Here is a 25374-nt window from a genome sequence, read left to right as displayed (position 1 = left end):
ATGGCACTCTGAAACTGAAACTTGCTAAGATGCAAGCGACGACTGGTCTGTCATGGCCCGATGCCCTGCCTCTAGCTCTCTTGTCGACCAGGGCGACTGTGCACTCTCGAGTAGGGCTTAGCCCATATGAGATTGTGTTCGGCCGTCCTGCGAACATTTGGGGAGTTCCGAGGCCTAAGGCATTTGATAGTCTCGAATATCCAATGTTGATTGATTATCTTTATGATCTGACTGCTAAATTGAGGTTAATTCATCAACAGGTCTTTGAAGCTCTAGCGGCACAGACAGAGGGTCCTGGACATCGGCTCCAACCGGGTGACTGGGTAGTCACCCGCAACTTTGGGAGAAAGCGTAATCTCGAGCCAAGATTTGTGGGACCCTTTCAAGTTCTGATGGCAACAAGGACTGCAGTTCGATTGGAAGGCAGGAAGAACTGGGTGCATGCCACTCATACAAAGAAAGTCCCAATTCCTTTGCCAGCAGATAACTGGGTCAGAACTGGAATTGCCGCAACGGAGACCGAGACCCCTCTACGTTATGTGCCGTTCAGTGATGCTCAACCTGTAGGAAACAATTCAGAGCAGCCAGATACATCTGTTGAATCGTCAGCATTGGAGAATTCAAGGTCTGAACTGTCATCTGATCGATTGAACACTGTTTCGCAATCTGAACAGTTATTTGAAGAGCAAACTCGACCTGGAAGAAGTCGATATTTTCTTCGTTCACGTGACAAAGACTAATAAAAAATCCCTTTTTGTTTTTGAGTTCATATTACCCCCTTACTGTTGCTGCGAACATTATGAACAATTGCATCTTTTATTGATTATTGAGTTCTTTTTCACGTGTATTCCTCTTTTTGTACAGCTAGGAGACTTGTATTAAATTGAATGTTTGTTTAAGAAAACCTTTCATCCGGGTTGACCGTAGGGCCGTGCGGGTACTTCCTTCTGTTTAGCAGGTTCCTGACACTAGGTCGGTTACTTTTGTCGATTCCTGGGAACTCCTGGGAATTGATAATCGCTACTCAGAACGAAGTGCGTCAAGAACGTTACGGACGGTTTTTAGAGGATGGAGTTCTCTAAGCTGTCGGAAGTAGAGAGGATGTCGGCGCAAAGATCAAAATTGCATAAGGTTGTACGAACAAAATGTTTTCTGTTTCAGGTATTCCTGTTGTTTCTGACTGTTTCTATACTACTGGTGGGTGGAGTGTATTTTGGAATACAGTCGTTATTGCCTTCCACTTCACCTACTTCTTCTTCTCCTGAACTGAATTCTATTCCCACTGTTTCTCCACATTCCTTTCATCCTCTGCCCCAACATGAACAGGTTAGACGTGCGGAATTCATGAACAACTCCTTTGTCCAGCTCCTACATCAGCATCAGTTGGTGATGAATACTACTAACTGTTGGGTGTGTGGGTTAATGCCACATACCATGGATAAGGGTATTCCGTATTTGGTTCTTCCTTACAGCTCCCAGGGGTCAGCTCGGGCATTCCAAACTATGTTCCGTAGTGCACTAGATTCCTACCCCCATCGAGAGCCACGCTCTGCAGACCTTGGTCCCGGCCCGTACCACAAGACTTTGGCAATAGCGATTGCTGACTTAGATAGAGATATTTTTGATGCATCGCTTATTCCGGAGGAAGAGGTGCGAGCATATAAGGATCTGAGTGAGGCTGAGTATAGCATGTCAGTGGGTGATAGACAGCTTAAGAGCTCGTCTCCGATCTGGATCGTACCCCACCTCGGTATTTTCTGCTTGCAAGGTCTTGGTCGAAATCCGAGAGCTCAGCTTGGGAAGAGTGCTTGTACTGAAACGTATGTTTTACCAATGCTCTCTTCCCCTGTTTTCCTGACTGCCAAGGGTACCTACTTTGTATGTTATGATCACGCATATACGTGGTTGCCCCGTGACTTCTCGGGCACCTGTTATATTGCGAATCTTTTGCCACCGACTTTCACAGTTGCCTCGGACTATCACAAGGCTAGAGTAGTGAGAGGCGTTATTAGCAAAGAGGACACTGCTGGTCAAGAAGCAGGAGACTTCTTTAAGGGGTTCCTGCCGTTTTGGGGACCTATGGTTAATAGTAGGAACCTGAGACAGTTGACTCGTGTGGTAGAATCAACTGCTAACATAGCTGCAAGTGCTCTTGGTAATCTGACAGCAGAGCTTCAGGCGGATAGGCTTATGACGTTGCAGAACCATATGGTTCTAGACGTTGTTCTTGCAGATAGAGGTGGTGTGTGCAAGGTGATCCATTCGAGTTGCTGTATTTTCATTCCTGATAACGCTCCAACTGTATATCAAGCACAGCGGACCCGCGCTGCAACTGAGAAGGGGGCAGAAGCAGATCGAGCTTCGCCCAACCCGCCGCTGCTTTCATTTTGGAAGCAAGCCACTGGACGGTGTTCGAATCTCAGCCATCCCCACAAGCCTGACCCTAGAGGGTCTACACACAGCGGACCTGCGCTGTTACCAAGAAGGGGACGGAAGCCAATCGAGCTCCTCCCAACCCGCCGTTGCTTTCAATCGGGAAGCAAGCACAAAGACGGTCTGAATCCAACACGGAGATCGCCAAACCCCTTGACGCCCTGCTACAACACATGTAGCTAGCAACCACGAGGATCCATCAGAGAGAACCTCGTCACCACGGCCCATTACAGGCTTATATCTCCAGGCTTTCAAAGTCCACACCATATGGCTTTATGTATTGCAGGCAATAACTGTAAAAATAGTCCTGATGATGATCCCATTGTACTATGAGCCCTTAGGGATCGAAACGTCGACGCAATAAGCAGTGCAGCATATTATTTAATATGGTTATTTGAAATTGTTGGCACTGTAGGGTGAATTTGTTGTAACTGTATTTACTTTAACTACAAGTCACCTATTGGCTCAAAAAACTTCTTGTTTTGCCTGAAAAGTGTTTTCCTTTTTCTATCTCCCTCTTCCTGGTTTATCTTCTCTTAAACCGCTCGGGATAGGTACAGGACTGTACCCTATCTTGCCAAACATTTTTGGCCTTCTCTTGGGCCAACAACTTCATGTTATCTTATGAATAAACTTACGCCCGGCTGGACGTGTTTCAAAATATAGTACTCATTGTGGTCTATATTGCAATCTTTTGTTATATCTTGATTCCTTAGGACCCCTGTTCTTCGAAATAACTTGGTAATCTGACAGCAGAGCTTCAGGCGGATAGGCTTATGACGTTGCAGAACCATATGGTTCTAGACGTTGTTCTTGCAGATAGAGGTGGTGTGTGCAAGGTGATCCATTCGAGTTGCTGTATTTTCATTCCTGATAACGCTCCAACTGTATATCAAGCCATCTCGAAGTTGCATAAGATCTCCGAGTCCATACACGTGGACGTAGGTGATTGGACGCTACTGGGATGGTTTTGGGGCCTGATGTCGACTTGGGGTTGGAAGATTCTGATGATCGTAGGGGTTGTTGTGGCATTTCTGTTCACGTGTTGTCTTTGCGTGCAGTGTGGTCCTGCCTTATGTGGCCTCTGTGCTACAACGTGTATAAGACGGCCATCTGTTACCAAAGAAGCATTGATGGATAGAATAATGTTGCAGCAACATCTGAACGATCTGATGAATATCGAGATCGATTCTGATATCGACTAGTGCTTGCCTACATGAGGGCAAAAGGAGCGTCTGAGGTTCTGTGAGAATCGTAATGACGTTTTTGACTTGTTCGAATATGGACGAGGTTGGTATCTATGAACCGCAAATGACGAGTTTAGTGGGTGTACGCGTTTTCGCTACACTACTTTGCACCGTTCGTCTTATTCGTGGGTTTCTCCATCTGAACCCACGGGTTCCATTTTAGATACGGCATCCATTTTGATTCTTGCCCTCAAGTAGTCAGCGAATGGACACTGTCCGCTTCGTGACCCTGGGATTCCCAAGCTCTTGCGGAAGACACATGTTCCTTTGAGGGTGTCTTTATGACGAGGGGGATGACACAGCAAAGGCAGATGGCTCCGCTCGAGGCTCATCTTGCCGTGCCGGTTTATTGTTTCAGCCGTGCATACATTAGGCACAAATCCTTTGATCCTGCAATCATGCTTCCGATATTGCCCCCTACACTCTTTTTCAATCTGTTGTCTGTCTTTGTCTTCCTTGCACCTGTTTCTGTCTCTTCTCTTATCTCGTTTACAGCCTGAACGGAATGTGCCTAATGGTGGGATAACGTTCTTTTACAGTTGGGAACCGGCGATGTTACTGTAATTATGTTCCGGGCTTCTGAAACATGAAAGCAACCCTTTTGAAGTTTACTGCGGGAACTCAGTTGTAACCTTTTGTTCGCCATGTTGTGCAATGACGAAAATGTGTATAAAAGGAGCGACCCACTTTTGCAATTCGAAGCAGTCTCTCAGAACCTACACTTCGTGTACTTCTTGCGATCTCTGTATCCCTGCAGTAAATAAACGCTGATCTTTGACGCCGAAGGAAGTGTCCCGTGTCTCTGTGATTTGTACGCCGGAACAGGTAACCCACGAAGGTTTCAGGTGTTGTTCCCTGGCACCGCTGGGCCTTAGAATAGCCCAGTCCTTCAATAGTTACGCGGATCCACCGCACCCATAGAATATTAAATGACTTTAACTGTTATTTTCTCAGGAACTATTGAACGGATTTACACCAAATAAGCAAAAGGCATGAGTCTGAACCAAGAACTACCTCTTTGCCAAATTTGGTGTAATCCTGTTCAGCAGTTCAGGATGTAGGTGCGGCTAAAGATCCTATGGGAAATTGCATGGGGAAAACGCGTTTTGAGACCCCCTTTTTTCTCGGCTCCCGCATGATGAATCATCGTGCAACTTTCAGTAGAGGAGTGGACCGGAGCTGGCCAAAAGATTGGAAAATTTTGTGCAGATTCGTTAACCGGCGCTAGAAGTTATTCTAAATAGAATGTTGTGGATTTCCTATGGATAATAGGTCCTAACTATAACTACCTACTGGCAAATGCCAGTAGGTAATATATACACACACACACACACACACACACACACATATATATATGTATATATATATATATATATATATATATATATTACCTACTGGCGGTCGCCAGTAGGTATATATAGTTACGATTTTTTTGAATAGGGATTTCTGAAAATTCTATGTTGAATAACTTTGGCGTTGATGGACGGAATTGGCTGAAATTTTCAGGAAAATGGCACATTTTGTTTCTGAGCGTCCCCTGAAAGTTTGGGGGGGTTTCGTCAAGCGTAGGCCGAGAAAAAAGGGGGGTCCCAAAACGTGTTTTTAACATTGAGTTTTCCATAGGGCGGTTGGACTCACTTTTAGCTCGAACAGCTGAATGGATTTCCACAAAACTTGGCAAAATTGTAGGGACTGGTAGCCCGATGTGCCTTTGCTATGTCTCAAGATATATGCTCCAGTGGTTTTTACGAAAATTAACTTTGAAAAATATATATTGGGCTACATTGGGCTATATATATGTTAGAGCCCAAATGTAGCCCAATGTAGCCCAAAGATGGCCACCAGAGACAAAAAAAAACAAATGTAGCCCAAATATCAGCCAGATGTAGCCCAACTATAGCCCAGTGACAGAATGTCCCAGAGTGTTCTAAAGAACAACTAGAGCGCTAACAGTCTTACTTATGACAAAAGTATGGCACACCTGAAGTCATCTTGATTGGAATAAAGTGTTAACACTTAAAACATTTAATTTGCAAAGGAACAAAATGAGGGGGTTCATTTTGCCATAGAAATTATGATTAGTGCTGAAGAAAGAAAAATTAGGGCACATTTTGAGTGACTTCTCAAATCCTCTTATATTTCATTTAACAAAATTCTGATATGCAGTCTCCCAAGATGGCCACCAGAGACAAAAGAGCCCAAATGTAGCCCAAATATCAGCCAGATGTAGCCCAACTATAGCCCAATGACAGAATGTCCCAGAGTGTTCTAAAGAACAACTAGAACGCTAACAGTCTTACTTATGACAAAAGTATGGCACACCTGAAGTCATCTTGATTGGAATAAAGTGGTAACACTTAATACATTTAATTTGAAAAGGAACAAAATGAGGGGTTTCATTTCGCCAAAGAAATGTTATATATATATATTACCTACTGGCGGTCGCCAGTAGGTATATATAGTTAGGATTTTTTGAATAGGGATTTCTGAAAATTCTATGTTGAATAACTTTGGCGTTGATGGACGGAATTGGCTGAAATTTTCAGGAAAATGGCACGTGTTGTTTCTGAGCGTCCCCTGAAAGGTTGGGGGGGTTTCGTCAAGCGGGGGCCGAGAAAAAAGGGGGGTCCCAAAACGTGTTTTTAACATTGAGTTTTCCATAGGGCGGTTGGACTCACTTTTAGCTCGAACGGCTGAATGGGTTTCTATGAAACTTGGCAAAATTGTAGAGACTGTTTGCCCGATGTGCCTTTGCTAGGTCTCAAGATATGTGCTCCAGTGGATTTTGAGAAATTAACGTAAAAAAAAATATATATATCTGTGACAGCGTCCCGGTTAGCGCCCCGGTTCGCATGCCAGACGCGTAACGGAACTTCGCGAGGAGAAGCGGATTGGCTCTCCGGTGACTGTCAACATTCTAAACAGTCCGGAGCGGCCGCCATCTTGTCTCTCGGTAGGATCGAGAGACAAGAGGTGGAAATAAACGAAGGGGGAAATGAATGAAAGGGGGCAAGGTAGACCCCTCCTGACCCACTAGGATTGATGTGGGGGCTATTAAAGGGCCCGGCGGTGGAAGCGCTACCCGGTACGCGAACCGGGTAGCTCACCGGTAGCGTAACGGGAGTCCGCCATCTTGTGTTTCGGACGAATTTAGTCACAAGATGGAGGATAAACAATGTTGGGAATGGGTATAAGGGTGCACGGGAGACATATCCTGACCCCCTAGGTTTTCTGAGGGTGGCTGAGGAGGCCCATATATGTAAAAAAAAAAACGGGTAGCGTTCCGGAAAGCGTAACAAGGGGAAAACCAAGGGAAATAGTAAAGCACTTCATGCTTTAAAGCAATTGTATTTTTGAACTGATTGTTCTTTCCTCTTAGTCCTCCTCTTTGTTTTTTTTTCCCCACACTCTTCTTCAGCATGATAGTTGATAAATTCGTTCCCTCAAAAAATTTATATACATAAAAAAATTATATTAAATACATATAAAATATATTTTTCCTTTAAAATAAGAATACACTTTACAGCTTTTGATATTTGCTGTTAAAAAACCATTGAAATTCACTGAAAAAACCATAGGTTATAGACCATATATAGTTAGGAATTAGCATTTACAAAACCTTATTTTACTCACACAAAACCATTGAAATTCGCATATATAGTTAGTTGCACTAACTATATATCGCGCACCCGCAATCCACTGCTGATCATGTCACATATTACATCATTCATGACATGGTCAGTGACATCACTGATGACATCACTGATGACATCTCAAATGACATCACTGATGACATCACTGATGACATCTCATTAGACATTACTGATTACATCACTGATGATATCATTCATGTGATAATACGTTGAACCTCTTCAGACTCTAATATAACCTTACATACACTCAGTGTAAACAGACACTCACAGACTGTCACTCATCCATGGAGTTACTCACACACCTAGTCAGTCATGCAAAGTATCAATCACACCTCCATTTCCTCAACTATACAGTTATACACACCTTACTTATTACAACATATACTAACACATATTTACTCTTTTATAAAATCCTTGATTGAAGTTCACAATGATCCATACAGCCACTCACACATTCACTGGCTCTTATGCACAGTTATTTATATATGTCAACTCTCACATGTACTGTGTTTTACATATGTACTTACTTTGACATGTAGCACTGAGATATCCATTCACTCACCAATACACTCATGCACACAGTCAACCGCCCATACAGCTGTTTCCACATGCACTTTTGAAGTCATACATCTAGTGAATCAACTGCTCACACATCTATGCACAGAGTCACACACCTCCCAGCCACCCACACACACACACTCACTCTCCCATACAAATACTTGGACAACCAATCAATAACCCATATAGTTACTCATATAGCTACTGATCAACACATGCAGCAGTTTACAGAACAACAGATATAATGATACACAAATTAAGACAGTTTAGTCATTAACCCATGCACTCAGTGAGACACATTTAATCACTCTCTCATACAGTCAGTCATGCACCTACTAAATCCTTCATCCAGACACTTATACATCCACTCACTCTTAAATATATAAGACATATTTTAACTTTAGAGAAACATACAGTCACTGGATGATGTCATCAGTGATGTCATCAGTGATGTCACTGACCATGTCATGAATGATGTAATATGTGAAATCATTAGCAGTGGATTGCGGGTGCGCGATATATAGTTAGTGGAACTAACTATATATGCGAATTTCAATGGTTTTGTGCGAGTAAAATAAGGTTTAGTAAATGCTAATCCCTAACTATATATGGTCTATAACCTATGGTTTTTTCAGTGAATTTTTAAGGTTTTGTAAATGTTAATTCCTAACTATATATGGTCTATAACCTATGGTTTTTTCAGTGAATATATATATATATATATATATATATATATATATATATATATATACATGCATGTCCATGCACACATACGTACAGACACACTGAGATGACAACAGTTAAAGTTCAGTTATGGTTCAACAAATACAACTGAAAAAGCCCTGAAATACGCCAGTTATGAAGTGCAACACACATTTCACACCAGATTTCATGCCCTATTACTATAACTTCCCTATAACTGTGTTTGTTTTTCGGTACATTTCATGCTTTTTATGATGTACAGCTTTGACCTGTCATGTAACCATTTTGAGCTGTGCAAGACATTTGCCAGGGCTGACACCCAACCCGGGTTGACCATGCACAGTAGCGGTTGATCGCATGGCCTGCCTAGTTTAGCTCAGTACTTTTAATTTGCCAGCTGGCACATTTGATGTCTATTTTATGAAACGGCACCAAAGTTACTAGTGAATAAAAGTGATATTCTACCTTGATAAAGTGGCTCAACATCTGATATACCACCAGAAAACTAGTCATATCAAGAGTGTGCTGAATTTTGCAGAGATTCTTCACACAATGGCAAATTTATTAGCAAATAAATACTTGTTTGCGCCCCCTTTTGAACTGTCCACCCCTTATGGAGCTACACAAAATCGTTTTTTTTGCAGTCAAGTTCTACAAGTGTTAAGCCATTCAAGCCCACCCCATACCTTTTTCAAATGCTAATTTCTCAAAACCTACTTAAAAGATTTACGCCACACCAACCAAAGCAAAATTTCTGATTTGTATAAATTCGTTCAATTGTTTTGATTGTTAGTGTGACCAAAATTTCCTATGGAAGGTAAAATGGGAAAATACATCTCTTTGACCCTGTTCTTATTATTTCTACCCTGCATGGAACTGCAGAAAGTTTGGCATGCCGTACCTTAGTAAAGTATGTTAACTGGTTGCCAATTTTGGTGCAGATCCATTAATGGGGGCAGCGTTGAATGCAAATCAAAAATGTTTTTTCAATAAAAAAGTGGGGCTCAATCATAATTGAAGAGTTGTATTGCCACTGTGTAATATACACAAATACTTATATTTGTGTTAAGAAGCATTGCTCAGTCGTGTATATCAATGATTCTGTAAAAGTGATTTGCTTTGACGTTCAAGTTTCTCTTAAGGGTTTATGTTTTTCTGATAGCGATCAGAATCACTGAAAAACACTTGTCAGAATTTAATCTGTATTCTAAGTCTCGGATTACAATTTACATGATTTGTAAAAAATGTGAAAGCGGTTGTTAGTCCTGAACCAAGTAAATCTTTTATTTTCTTTCTGCCAGCACTTTAAACAAGTTAAGTAAATGAAACAAAAAGAGCGTATTGATGTATTGTCCTTTTGGCAGAGATTTGTTTGAAACTGACCAACAACACTAAAGCTGAAGTCACTATTCATCTTATTCATAGGTACAAGGAATTGGCCCGACCTTCAAGCTGACCCTTCACATTCAGAACACGTCAGCCAATCGACCCTCCATTAATCTGCTAATCAGTTTCCTGTACGACGAAAGGCTGTATGCCATGAAACGCGCCTTTATTAAGGTAGGACTCTGTCTGCAGAGCAACTATGTCACAGCTTTTGGATCATAGTTAAGTGGCAAAATGTTTCTGCAGCAAAGCAGGTCATGTATCTTGAATGGCACCCAAAACCATCTTAAGATATCATACCTTTTGTCCACCACGCCTACCCACTTCCAATAAGTTTTCAAGTCATGACTCAGGTCTCTTTTAACATATGAAATAGATACATCATGAACAGCTTAAGTTCAAGCTTTCTGTCCACAGAGAACGGGTATAGCGTGGGCATCCACACTGCAGTTTTCCTGCAAACACAGACAAATGTATGTACAAATCAGACAGCAGGAGCGCATCCCTCAAACCGAGCAAACATGGATAACAATAGTTGTGCAAGCTTACTTTATGCACACAGACCCACAGCTGGTAGCGACAAACGACCTCATGCCTCCACAGTAGTTCCCTAGCCAGATTTCACACATCAAGCAAAAGAAGTTAGCAAATCCGTCCCTTCCAAAGGAATTGGTGGAGAGTGGCAGTTCACCCAAATGAGCTAATGAAAATGGTGTATTCTGATGGCAAATTCTACCCTCAGATTTGTCACCTCTTTACTATCCCCAGATGCCAGATTGTATCCTGAAACTTTGGAGTAGCTCTACCATGCTGGTGGGTAGTGCTGAATCAATCTTGGATCATAGTGCCATCCCGGTGTCAAGACTAGTACCGATTGTATACTTTAGTTCAAAAATAAATTAATCCGTGAACATATTATTAAATATTCGCCTTACTTACTTTCAGCTAGTAATCTCCACAGGCACAGATACCTTGTTCCCAGTGACCCGTGTTTTTAACCGTACCTACTCCGTACGGAAGAAATTAAATAAAGAATACATGAATTGGGATTCGAAGAGTGTGCCTTTGGGTGTGCACAGCTATTTTAATGGCCTGCCTAGTAATGTTCAAGTTGGAGGTCTTATAGTCTTGTTGATCACTGTACTGAGTCTGCAAATTTTTTTCAGACAATTCGATTAATATTGGTCCTATAACACTACTTGCATCTAACGCAATAACTCACTCCCACTAATTTTTTTCCTGTTACTACCCGTGCTTTTCCAGTTGGCTGCCCCTTTTCTACTGAGACCTTTTTGTACCAGTCTACATAATTTCTTCAACTGATGTGCTATTATGGGGTGTAGCAATTCCTCATTAGTTATAGGTCTTGGAGGGTAATTATGTTCTCTGACGTATAGTTGTGGATTATTGAATATTAGCAACAATAAGTTAGATTTTGTGGTCGAGGATAAACGTTTTCACAATGAATCCAAGTGGTTTTTCGTAGTCTTTGATCTCAACAGCAGATGCACTCAAACTCTCACCTGTGAGACACAACTGCTTCAATTTCTTCTGCGATAACTTGGAGTTTCTCGTGGTCAGTTGTCTCCAGACTAGTTTCCATGTTCCTGGCTGGAATTTCAGTTTTCAGTTTGGGAAGTACCTTGCAAAGGGGGTGGCTATTACTCCAACTGCACAGTTCTTGATCCCCTGACATCTGCTACCTTTTTCCGAACCCTTCGACTCTGATTCAGAGTTACTAAGTGAATATGTTCATAAAAATATTCCTACTTTTTAAAGTGTTTAGGAGTACCTCAACTAAGTTCAGATTCCCACAAGGTCCTTCTGTATTGATTGGGGGCCGATGCAGGACTTAAAGTCTTGCGACGATTGTGGTCTCATGCACACCAGGGTGTTTAAGGAGTAGGATGCAGAACTTTTTATGGTGCACATCGATTGTGCTCCAGATGACAATCAAAGTCGTGCCTTTCTCCTTCCTCAAAGTCTTTGAAGGAGAAGAAAGGTATGCCCAGGAAAAAGGGACCTTAATTTGCTTCTGATGTATCTGATGAGGGCTTCGTTTGAACCCTTTTACAGCTGACACTTGCGGCTGTGGCCATTACTTCTATGCAACATGTCAGTGACCTGCAAACGCTTATCGTCTGTCCACTCTTTACCTGTTTCTACCCACACAAACTGGTTCTGAGAATTAAATGTTTTTTCCCGCTTAAGGTGGTTAACCCATTTCAAATTTCAAATTGGGCTTGCGGCTACCCTCCCAGCCGGGATGTTCAGGGGAGGTGGGAACCCCTCCAGAGGGCCCTTTCTCTTGTAATAATTGCCACTTTCAGGCATTATGTGATAGGAAGTTGGTTGATTTACATCATTTGTCCACTGGAGAGCTGGAACCAAACACGCGATTAGGCTGCAAAAACCTACTATGCAACATTCGATCGCTATCTAAGCACTATCCTGAAGTTTGGGAGCTAATCTCCTCACGAAAGCCAGACCTATGTTTCCTTACCGAAACTTGGTTAAAACCACACTCAGTTCTAGCTATTACACTTGGGATCCCGTATGGCTATAAGATATTAAGATTAGACCGCCCAGTTAAAACTGGGGGAGGAATAGCCATTGTTTATAAAAATCATCTCTCCATCTCAATTCTAGAAGAATGTAGTACTTCTGAGTTAGAATTGATGATTTGATCTTTAAGATTAAAATGCCTAATAATACAGGTCGTAAAGGAGCTTTAGTCTACCGCCCCCCCCGGTCCCTGCGCAAATTTCTCCATTTCTCTGTTAGAAGCATTGGCTGCACATATTGATCCTGGAAGTGAATTCCTACTCCTTGGAGATTTTAATGTCCATAGTGAGTTGAAGGAGTGTGGTGATGCACAGTCATTACTGACTGATCTTGCTCTACTTGGTCTTACACAGAAAAATATAGGCCCAACACATCAGGCAGGGCATACCCTGGTCCTTATTTTTTCGAATACTCTGAATATCAACTGTTTCCCGCCCATCCAGGCAAAATGGACTGACCATTTTATTATGGAATTCAATACACTAAATCTAGGTAAACCGCTCCCTCAACCTGTAACATTGCCCAATAGATGGAGACAATGGCATAAGGTGACCCCTGAAGTTTTTCAAGAGAAGTTTGTTGAGCCCTCGTTTAATCCTACAGAGGGAGTTGAAACGGCGTTGGCCAAATATGATCAAGCCATTCGTACGGCGGTAGATATTATTGCCCCTATGAAAGTGTTCCATCCACGTCCTGCACACAAACAGGAAGTGTGGTTCTCAGAACATCTACGCTCCCTAAAACAGGCCGCCAGAAAGCTGGAAAAGGTCTGGAGAACATCACACAGAGCAGAGGACAGGAATGACTATTGGGCAGCTCTCACTCTCTATCACAAGGCTATTCGGATCGCTCGCAAGAATAACATTGCGTCCCTTCTTTCGGCCGCAGGTAATGCTCCCAGGGTACTATACCAAATTCTCCAATCCTTTGTGAAACCAGTGGCTTGTGAGAGTGTTGAACTTTCCTCACAACAACTATGCGATGAAATATCGCAATTTTTTACAACTAAGATAGACAAGATCTATGATACCATCATTAATGCCAACCGGTCTTCTATAGGCGATTTACCATCTCCACTAGTGGAAGAAGAAACATACTCAGCCACTCTCAGTCCATTCCCTCCTTTCTCTTTGGAAGAGGTACAATGCCTGGTGAGTCAAACCAAGAGTGGCAGTCCTCTGGACTCTATTCCAGCTAGAATGATGCCGGTGGTGGTTAAGACACTGGGCACAGGGATTCAATGCCTGGTAAATCTATCACTGACCGAAGGCCGTGTGCCCTTGGCATAAAAAAAGGCATTGGTAAGACCTATTAGGAAGAACACCACAATCCCCTGGACGGATTTGTCTAATCTCAGACCGATATCCCTACTTCCATTCATGGGTAAGCTCACTGAAAGACATGTAAACAAGCACCTTTCGAGCTATATCGAACAGGCCGGCAGTCTAGACCACTTGCAATTTGGCGTTAGGCCGAAGCATTGTACGGAGTCGGCACTACTGTCAGTAACGGATGATCTACACATGTACCAGGACAGGGGTCACTCGGTAGTCCCGGTACTGTTAGATCTGTCGGCAGCGTTCAACACTATATCCCATAATATTCTGCTCGAACGGCTTGCTAAGATCGGTCTTGTGAGTACAGCGCTGGTCTGGCTAAGAAGTTTCCTATCTAACCGGACTCAATCGGTTAGGATGGGTACATTTCGTTCGGTGGAAACCGAGATCACCAAGGGGGTGCCACAGGGCTCTTGTTTGAGCCCAACTCTTTTCAACATCTACGTGGCCCCCCTGGCTAAAATCTTGAGAGAGTTCGATTTCATCCCAGTATCATACGCGGATGATACACAGCTCCTGTTTACTTTCAAAACTCTTACAGACGAAGTGAAAACATCTTTTTCCAATGGCATGAAGGCGGTAGCAAATTGGATGACTTCCAATTGCCTCCAATGCAACGTAGGCAAAACGGAGGTTGTGCTCTTTGGGGAAGCAAAGATCCTGTGGACTCCAGACTGGTGGCCGCAAGATCTTGGCCCGGTCCCAGACCCCAAAGTGGTTGTGAAAAATCTAGGTGTGCGCTTGGATCGTGAACTTTCTTTCAAGCAGCATTGTAACATTATTGTGGGTTCCTGCTTCCATGTCATCGGCTTGTTGCGAAAGATCTTTCCCCTGTTACCGGACTTCACCAGGAAAACCTTGGTGCAAGCTCTGATACTTAGTCGTTTCGACTATTGCAATGGCCTCCTGTTATTGGCCAATGATGGAGTACTAGCCAAACTCCAGATGATTCAAAATACTGCGGCCAGGCTGGTATTAAACGCCCCCCCTAGAACACTGTCTAAACCTCTCTTGGAGAAACTGCATTGGCTCTCAGCCCGTAACAGGGTAACATTTAAGATCTGCTGTTTAATACACAAGAGCCTAAATGGACTAGGGCCCTTACACTAGAGAGATAAATTCATTCCATACAACCCGGTTTGGTCTCTTAGGTCCAGTAACCAGCTTCTCCTGAGAGTGCCAGCTGTGAGAAGGGCCAGACAGGGTGGAAAGGCCTTATCTGTAGTTGGCCCGACTCTATGGAACAAGCTTCACCTTGAGCTGAGGCAATGTTCTGGACATCTTAGCTTCAGGAAGAAGCTCAAAACATTCTTGTTTCAGAACTAATTTGCTATCCACTGACTGCTTGACCATGCTTCTGGTGTTTTGGGCGCAGAGATACTCCGGAAGGAGTCGATTCAAGCGCGTTATAAACCTGCAAATAAGTAAATAAATAAATAAATACTGGCTGAAGCCACATAGGGAAGCCTGCTTCTACACTGATCAGATAAAGGCAGTTTAGATCAGATTATGAACTCTTCGTAGGCTATGTGGGCAACAAAAAGGGCAAAGCAACCCAAAAGAGGTTCACTATCCTTTGCATTAAGATCTGCTTTTTAAGACCTAATCACCAGAAGGAATCAATTCTCATTCCAGCAGAGCAAAAACATGAAATTCCGAACTGTGCTGAAAACTTCCATGGCAGAGATTTATTGACAGGGTGGCAGCATGGGCTTCCCTTCACACATTTGCAAAGCATTTTTAGTGGATTCAGACATGAGAAGGTAAATACATTTCACGCGTTTTATGCTGCAGGACTTCCTGGTCTGACCACTCCTTCAGAATCACCACCCAGGAGAGGGTACTGCTGCGGCATGTATTCAAGAAGTGAGGAATCTGCAGGTAGAAATATCATTTAGAAGTCAAAGTTACTTGCCTTCAGCAGTGATGTTTCTGTTGGATGCAACATGTACCTGCACACACCTTACCGATCCTGTCACCTCACTGTTCTAAAAGATGGTCATAGTCCTCTAAAAAACAAATATGTTTCATTTTAGTACTGTTGCACTGCATACTCCCATTCAATCTAAAACTTTCCTGGTTTCTGCCTCTAAGTGCTCCGAAAATAATCAATGAGAACAGGACACCTGGGAGATGCTATATAGCTGCAGTGATGTCAAATGTGCACTGCAATAATGCCAAGATGGAGCCAGCTTCACCTACCAGAGCAAGAGAGCTATTTCCTTTTCAGGAATGGCATCCAGGATCTGGAACTCACTACTCCCTGAAACCAGGCTCATCTCCTCCAACAAACTTTTTAAGAAAGAAGTAAAAGCGTTCCTCATGGCTAAACACACATGATCTATTATTCTGTATCTCTCATGAACCTGCTCTGTAAGACCTGCCTGACCACCTTGGTCTTTATGTATTACTTGTATTATCGACTTACTTGATTGTTTACGTTCCCTCTTTGTATATTGTTATATTGTTGACGCACCTGCCTGACTTTGCACACTGTACCTACACCACCTCAACGATCCCTACTCTTGTACTACTGATGCACCTATGTGACTACACATCCTGCACTCACCCACCTCAACTATGCCCTCCTTTATGCTATCTCCAAAAAATTTTAAACACGCTTAAGCAAGTATATGCTCCTTATTTTTGTACTTTATATTATTGGCACAACTGTTTGACTATGCACCTTGTACCGACACTACCTCACCTGTGACCTACCTCATGTTTTTTTGACCTACCTATGTAACTATGTAACTACTATGTAACTACCTAACAACCTCAACTATTACATTGTATTACTCTATCACCCCCGTGTCTTGTAAAGCGCTCTGATATCTGCAAAGATCTTGTTCGCGCTATATAAAACTTTCATAATACCTACATAAAATAAATTGCAAAGTTTCTGGATCTAGTCTTGCATCTGATAATATTCAAGAGGGGAGATATAAGCAGGTAGATAGCGTATCCACCAGAAAAATGTCTACTGAAGGTAAGTAGATCACTACTGAAGGTAAGCAAAGCAAACTTTGCATAAATGAATTGGCAACAGAGCCATGGGCTCTAAGAGTAGATCTGATGGAACATAAGAAATGCTGTACTTCATGGAACTCAGTGGTTCTCCATGCAAAGGGATTCTTAGCAGATCACTAAGATGTGCAGAGAAATTGCCTTTTTAGGTTTGAATCAGTTTTTTTGGTTTTATAAAGAGTAAGAACATTACAGTATAATCCACCTACATCCGTTGGCCTGTGATAAATGCAATAATAAAGCTTACCTTGTTGGTATCATACAGAATAGAAGAGAGTACAGAGTACAGAGGAAGACGACAAAGAGGACGAGGTATGAGAGGGGTGTGGTAGTGTGCATCTGGTGTGAACATATACTGGGGGTAGCAGTGTTCTAGCGATATGCAGTATGCTCTGTAGATGTCAAGTGCAGTATCCGTAGATATTGGGGGCAGGATAATTTGCGGAATTCATCTGATCAGTATTGTATGCAAGGTTGCCACATCTTATCAAATCGGGGAAGTTGTTGCGTTGTTGCTGCAGTCAAATTCTCCATTCCTAGTATTTCCCATATTTTATGTAGCCAGTCTTGGTGTGTGGGTACCATTTCTGTTTCCCACCTAGCGAGGAGGATTTGTTTCGCTGCCCCCAGAGATTTCTTTGCCTCTAGGTGAACTCAGTGGACAGGGGAGCGGATTGGAGAGGCCCAGAAGTATGTAGCTTTGGAATTTGAGTATGTCTGTTGTAAACATAGTGTTAGCTGCATCTAGCACTCCCGACCAGAAAGAGTCTATCTTGGGGCAGTGTCATAGGAGGTGTGTGAGCGTACCCTGCTGACCACATTGCCACCAGCACTGCCTGTCTCGTTTAGGAGCCCACTCTGGCTGGGGTGAGATACCATTAATGTCCTATTTTTAGGAGCATTTCTTTACTGGTGGTGTTGAGGGTGGAGGTTCGTGCTCGATGTAGGATAGAAAGTGCCTTTTTAAGGTCTGTTCTTAATTTACTATTGGAACTAGGTCTTGCATTCAGATTGGTTGTTAGAGCTACGGTTATGATTGGTGCCTAGCGCTCCCATTGCCTCTAGGGTTAGGGTTCTTATTGGCCTAAGGTCACCTGATATCTAGAGCTATTTCATTAGTCAATAATCTTTATTTGATCATTCCGAAATTGATCATAAAAAAACAGGCATGTTACAAAATACTCAAGTTTTAGAAAAGAACATACATTTATATAATTATTTAATATACAACAAACAAGAAAAATACATGCCAAAACTTATTCCTTGCTTAAACTTCCAACAGTAAAGCATAAAACACTATATTACATTGAATGATTTATGCAAGGGACTAGGAAGGCTTAGACAAAGGGCAGTTAGGGATGAACAACCATTAATTAAAATAACATTGCCTTCCTCAAGTGTAGAATACTTCTCAAAAAGCAACAAACCAAACAAAATGTATCATAATAATTTAGTTGCTGTAAAAAACGCAAAGCGGCTTTATATTTAGTAAATGTATATCTATGCAACAGGGGCAGTAGCAATCTCCTATTATAGGGAAGGCAATAATTGCAGAAACAACAAAGTGCAATAAAATCTGATTCGATTGTTCGTCACACGGGCAAATACAAATATCAGCTGAGGAGTATTGCGCTAATGGAAAACATAACAACCAACGTATTGTCTCTAGTCTAAATCGGGTTAATAGATTACATGTGTACACATTCTGTACAAAATGTACATATGGAGCAGTCCTGGCTGTCATCTGAATCAAGCAATAGTCCCTTACAGATGGCTTCACCACTTCCACTGTCTCGCTAGTATTTAATTTGATAGGCTTGTAAAGCGCGCAGCTACCCCGCATGGTTTGACGTCACAGAATAGATGCAGATAACGATAACCCCAACAAAAAGCTAGAAAACAAATTTTCAGATTTTTACGAAAAGTCACTAAGGAGTTACATTTCCTGAAAGTGACAGAAAGAGAGTTCTACAGCTTGGGGCCAAGATAAGAAAAAGAGCGTCCGTTAATACGGGTTAAGCGATACCTAGGCGTGATGAACCATGAGTAACTAGCAGATCTCAGCAAACGCGAAAGCATATGAGTCACCTGCACTTGGATGTTTGAGGGCGCTTGGCCATGTTTGGCCTTGAACATATAGCAACGTGCCTTAAATTCAATGCGTAACGAAATCTTTAGCCAGTGCAGTTCCTGGAAGAGAGGCGAGGCAGGAGCATGTCTAGGTAGCCAAAAGAGTAACCGGGCAGCTGCATTCTGTATGGTCTGGAGGTGTCTAATCGAAGTCCTGTCTGTGCCTACGTACAGCATATTGACATAGTCCAGTCTGGACACAAACAGAGCCTGAATGACCGTTCTCTGTGCCTCTAAGGGGATTAGCCAGAGGATCTTTTTCAGCCATTAAAGGACTAAAAAACAGACAGCAGTAACCTTGACACCTGCAGCTTCAAGGAAAGTTTATTATTAATGTTAAAACCAAGATTCTTGACCATAGTAGACTGAGAGGGTAGGGGCCCAAAGGAGTCCGGCCAGTGGCTAAATCCCCAGAGATCAGGATTATTGCCGAAGTTTCAATGCATTTTTATTCATCCATAAGGAAATATTCCTCAGGCCTAAGTGAAGCAGCGAAGGGTCATGTTGTTGGGCAGCTGATAACGAAAAGATGATCTGAATGTCATCAGCGTATCGGAAAAATGGTGAGCCCACACTTCTCAATAACATCAGCTAAATGACGAAAGTGAATGTTAAAGAGCAAGGGGTTCAGACTAGATCCCTGAGGGACGCCAGTGGGCACGGCTAGTGACTTTGATTTTGAGTCTGCAGAAGATACCTGAAAAGTGCAATACTTTAAAAAGGAGATCACCCATTTCAAAGCCAGGCCTTCTACGCCCAAGTAGTCAAGTCTGCTGGTCAAAATGGAGTGAGACACTGTGTCGAACCCAGCGCTCAAGTCAAGCAGAATGAGAGCAGCCATACCACCAGAGTCGAGATGATGTCTGAGACACTCAGTAACCCCTTGCAGAGCAGACTCAGTGCTGTATGCCACCCTAAAACCAGACTGTAAAGGATGGAGAAGTAGATGGGTCTCATTGAAGGTGGAAAGTTGTGAATTTACATGCTTTTCCGAAATTCTGGAGAAAACAGAGGGAAATAGAACGGAAACTTGACCAACAGGAGGGATCCAAATCCACTTTTTTAAAGAGGGGAAGAACCAGAGCATGCTTCTAGTTCTGGGGGCGATACCAGCACTCAGAGGTATTGAGAAGTTTTAAAATGACAGTTAAAGCGGAGTCATCGAGTAGTTTGAGTCTGGCGAGGGGAAGGGGGTCCAGCGGGGAGCCAGATTAAATGGATTGCAGCTTTTTCTTTAGTGAGATGAGATCCAGAAACGACCAAGTTCTAATTCTGAAAGACTCCTCCAACTTACTCACCGGATGAGTGACTTCTGCATCGCTTCCCATAGGTGTGGCCAAATGTGTGTAGCTCTCGGCCTTTATGGCCTCAACTGCTAGTTGATCGTGAATCTTTTCCACCTTTTCTAAAAAAAAAAGTTGACTAGCTCATCACACTGGTTCTGTGAAAGAGAGGGTGGAGGCATGATGTTATTGGCCACTGAAAGTTCTTTTACCACCTTAAAAAGAGTCTTCTGGCAGTCTTATGCACTGACAATCTTCATAGTGAAGTACTTTGCATGCCCCTATTTGCAAAGGGCATGATATCTTTTCAGTGTCGCCACATATTTAAATTTGGCCTCTTCAGCATAGTTTCCTCCACTGTCTTTCTAGTATTTTACATTGTTTCTTTTCGAGTCTAAGGGTATTCATAAACTAATTAGCAGGGGGATGTGTTCTATACATCTGTTTTAAAGTAGGTGGCAAGAATGTGGCTACTGCCTCATTAAGCAATAGGTGGACTGAATTTTGGTCAAAGTCGGGTTGAGAGGTAATGGTAGGCTGCTTATTAAGAAGCAACTCATTCAGTGCTCGAATATTAAGTTTAGACCAATTCCTGGCTTTGAAGGTCCTTCCACACAACCCAAAGCAGTATCCCTTATGTACTTTAGCAACAAGATGTTCAATCCATGATCATACAAAAGGCCATCTCTAACAACAGCCCAATTACGCTCTGCTTCCTTGTTCACCCAGATCGAACCCCAGGGAGCCAAAGTAGCTACATCAATTAGATCCTGTACATATGCCAGGCCTAATTCTTGATGCAATGAAAAATGATGGGACGAGGGGGGAACCCCAACAGACGTCGGCAGGATCTGTTTTCCTCAACTTGAATAGTTCCTGCATCTCTGTGGCCCATACCATACATCTTGGTTGGAAGGCACTTCCTTATGTAAGCCAGGGTTCCTATTGGCCTAATATCGCCTGATAACTAGAGCTATTTAGACCTAGTGTTAGGGCATCCAGGTAAATGGCAGCAGATTAAGGGTGTTGCCTGCTAGGGTCTGTTAAGGGTCTAGGGCCACAAACTCTGCATCTCCATCATAAGATTTCAGGTAAGCAACCACTATACAAAATCTTTCTGTTAGGACTTCCCAAACTCCACATATAGGACCATTTACAGTATTCAGATGTTTTCAGGCATGTCCACTATAAGGGAGAGATGTGGCGCAGCAGCCAGAGCGCCTGACTCTGGAGTGCAGGACTCACGGTTCGATCCCTTACGGCAGCTCATCATGTGACTCTGGACAATAGCTCAATTAATCTCCCCAACGGCCCCCAGCGCCTAGATGTCCAAAGGTGTGCGCATTGCATGTGTGCTCAATGTGTCTAATGTATTGAAATGCCCTCCCTCATAAAGATCGCCCCATATATTTATGCCTTGCTTATGTAACTGTGGGATTGCCTTATGGCAGAGGTTTTCAATCTGTGGGATGTTTGTTTTCGTTTAGGAAAAAAGACAGCCCTCCAGGAACGGATAATTGAGCTCGTTAAAATGCTTCAGCTGAGTCTCCTGTGCTGTGACAAGCTTTCATGTCAGGCGCTTAGTTGCGTGAAAGAAATGCATTTGTGCCCTATTAGTTAATCTGCAAGTGCAAAGGGTGCTTGGGTCCCTGTGAATTACTCTAACCTTTGTGTTGACAAAGATTTGCTTTTGTTGAGTCGTAGTGGTCTGGGAAGTGCTTGCTTTTAATCCCAACTGTATTTAAACAGCCCTTAGGACCCCTAATGAGGTGTTGATGGGACAGTTACGTAAAAAAATAAAAAGATTACATACACCCTGGTATTACTAAAATCTAAATGTTCGAGGCATATGAGCTGCAGATAGTACACTGTGCATTAGATCGCCACCTGGTGTTGGGCTCGGATGATTGCAGGTTGTTGTTTTCTTAGGAAGAAGTCTTTGCTAGTCCCAATAGGTGACCCCTTCCTTGGACAATACTGCACATGGGCATCCGCTCCATCCTCAGATTGTTTTTTTCAGCCACTGGGTTCGGATGAAAGTTTCTCCGCTCCGGCCAGAAACAGTTTTTCTGCAACTTCGACGCACGGAACTTCATAAAACAATTACTACCTGCCTTCGACATCGACGGCGGCACCTTTCAGCGCCAAAGTTTCCATCCAAGTGGGCCTCTGGGCCTATCAACGCCGTGCGGCCTACACCATATGGAAAGGACTCCGTTCCGAAAATGCCCGAAATGTCAAACAAAGATTCCACATAGCGACCACCACGAGGTCTGTAACCTCTGTCTGTCGCCGGACCACCACGAGTCGACCTGCACAGCCTGTGCTTCCTTCAGCTCGAAGAAAACCATCCGAGACCGGAGGGCCCGTCGACACGAGATGAGGAGATCAGCCCCAGCACGGAAGACATCTTCGACGACTGGGAAATCTTCCATGCCTTCCGGTGCCTCGACACCGACCAAGAGTCGTCCCTCGGCTCCAAAGCAAGATCCTCTGCTTTCCGGTGCCTCGTCACCGAACAAGACTCCGTCGAAACCGAAGCCAAAACACCCTTCGGCTCCAACACCGAAAGAAGTGCCGACACCGAAACTGAAACATGTTTCGGCCCCAAAACCGAAACCAAAAGACGCACCGGCTCCGAAGCCGCACACGGTGCCGGAAACCACAAAGCCTGATTCCGAGGCCTCCGAGCCCCCGAACATGCCTTCCAAACCAAAATCGACAACCTAAGCCACAGGACCCTCTAATACCTCCGAAGGCTAAATACACTCGACAACCTACGCCGGCATCGAAAAAATCAGCGCCGAAGGTTGCGCCTCAAGAGGATGTTTTTCGACCAGATCCTCAACCGAAAAAGATCTTCATCGACCCGAAAACTGGTCATGTTGGTGCCACACCACTCAAGAAGAGACCTGCAGCTACACCACCTACACCTGTGGTTCCTGCCAAAAAGAAGGACTGTGCAACCTCTCCTCTGCACTTTTCCTTTCCTGTCTCTCCTCCTTCTCCCGCTCCTCCCTATGCTTCACCTCAAAATTCTCCTATACAATCTCCATTATCATCACATTCACCACAGAATGATAATGAATACGATTTGGGTGGAGGGGACGGGGAAGGAGACACTACATACCCTGAAGGTGAGGGCACATGGACTTTTCCATACACAAAACCTGCGCCTAGGTGAAAGTTTCCATATCCTGTAGATGACCCTGATGTCCCTGAGGCACCCTCATACCCATCTAAACCTTCTCCTCCTGAGGATACTATTGGGTTTGGCCAGCTGATCAATAGAGCTGCTACATACCATGGTGTCCCCATGCATTCTGAGGCCATTGAAGAAGATTTTCTCTTCGATACTTTTGAGCAGTCTCAGAGATCAGCTCAAATTCTTCCCATGATCAAAGGGGTGGTTAAGCATGCTACTGAGGTCTTTAAAGATCCTGTGCGTACCAGAATTTTAAACCCCAGAATTGAAAAGAAATATAGACCTGCACCCTCAGACCCAGTCTATATTAAAGGACACCTACCACTAGACTCATTAGTGGTGTCCAACGCACGTAAAAGGGCCAATTCTCAAACTTCTGGTGAAGCACCCCCGCCTGACAAAGAATCCAAGATTATTGATGCGTCAGACAAGAGAATAGCTGCGCAGGCTTCCAATATATGGCGCATAGCTAATACGCAAGCTCTCCTCTCCCGTAATGTTAGGGCTCACTACAACCAATTGGAGAAATTGCTTGAACACCTCCCAGATCAGTACAAAGATCAAACTACTGACCTCATACAGGAAGGCAAGTTAATATCTAACGCTTCCATCAAATGCGCACTAGATGCCGCAGACACAGCATCTAGAGCTATTAATACCAGTGTCGTCATTAGGAGACATGCGTGGCTACTAATTTGGGGGTTCAAACCGGAAGTACAAACCACCATTTTGAACCAGCCTTTTAACCAAAACCAGTTATTTGGTCCGGAGGTAGACACTACCCTCGAAAAAATGAAAAAAGACACAGACACTGCCAAGTCTATGGGGGCCTTACAGTCTACCCCAGCTCGAGGCTCCTTTCGTCGCTCCTTTTACAGAGGCGGCTCCATACAAACTTGAACAGACACTAACACGTCTTTCAAGACACAAACCTCCTCTACCAAGAGTTACTATAGAGGAGGATACAGATGCAATAATACCAAGGGCAGAGGTAGAGGCAATAACAACACTTGAGCCTCTTCCGCCACTAAGCAATGACTTCCCTACGCTCCCCCCGCAGCATTCCACTCCTGTAGGAAGCAGACTAACACAGTTCCTGCCTGTCTGGAACTCTATTACAACAGACAAGTGGGTAAGACAGATTATCCAACATGGCTACTGCTAGAACTTACAGCAAACCCTCCACACATCCCTCCCAGACAGCGTCCAATGTCTACAGACCATGTAGCTCTGCGCCGGCAGGAGGTTCTATCCCTTCTGCAGAAGGGTGCGATTCAGATAGTTCCTTTACAGGAACAAGGGACGGGGGTTTACTCATTGTACTTTCTAATTCCCAAAAAAGACAGGACCTTGAGACCGATTCTAGACTTCAGGCTCCTTAACCATTACACACAATCAGATCATTTTCATATGATCACTCTGCAACAAGTGCTTCCACTGCTGCAACAGGGAGACTTCCTTGCTACACTAGATCTGAAAGACGCCTACTTTACCATCCCTATACATCCTGTTCACAGGAAATACCTACGGTTTGTACTGGAAGGACAACACTATCAGTTCATGGTCCTTCCATTTGGAGTGACAACAGCACCAAGAGTATTCACGAAGTGCCTAGCAGTCGTAGCAGCACATCTGAGAAGACAACAGATCCATGTCTTCCCTTATCTAGACGATTGGCTCATAAAAGCCACACACACACCAAATGATCCAGATGCTGCACAACCTAGGGTTTACAATAAACTACACCAAGTCGCACCTAGAGCCTTCGCACGTACACCAGTATCTAGGGGCTACAATAGACATGTCTACAGCTATAGCTTATTCCAGTCCAGCTAGGATACAGAGCAT

At 43.4% G+C, this 25374-nt stretch overlaps 1 protein-coding gene across 1 annotated transcript in view; it reads left to right on the top strand.

The window, feature by feature from the left end:
- BBS1 (Bardet-Biedl syndrome 1) overlaps positions 1 to 25374 on the top strand; it is a 591426-nt gene that overhangs the window by 418328 nt on the left and 147724 nt on the right. Inside the window, exon 15 of the mRNA XM_086938512.1 lies at positions 10019 to 10153. Within this exon, the coding sequence (XP_086794638.1) occupies positions 10019 to 10153 (135 nt within the window). The remainder of the gene's footprint in view (positions 1 to 10018; positions 10154 to 25374) is intronic.

This window comes from Lissotriton vulgaris, chromosome 9 (genome assembly GCF_964263255.1).
Source record: "Lissotriton vulgaris chromosome 9, aLisVul1.2, whole genome shotgun sequence".
NCBI lineage: Eukaryota > Metazoa > Chordata > Amphibia > Caudata > Salamandridae > Lissotriton > Lissotriton vulgaris.
The sequence above is the reverse complement of the archived record's forward strand: the minus strand, read 5'-3'. Positions and strand labels throughout refer to the sequence as shown.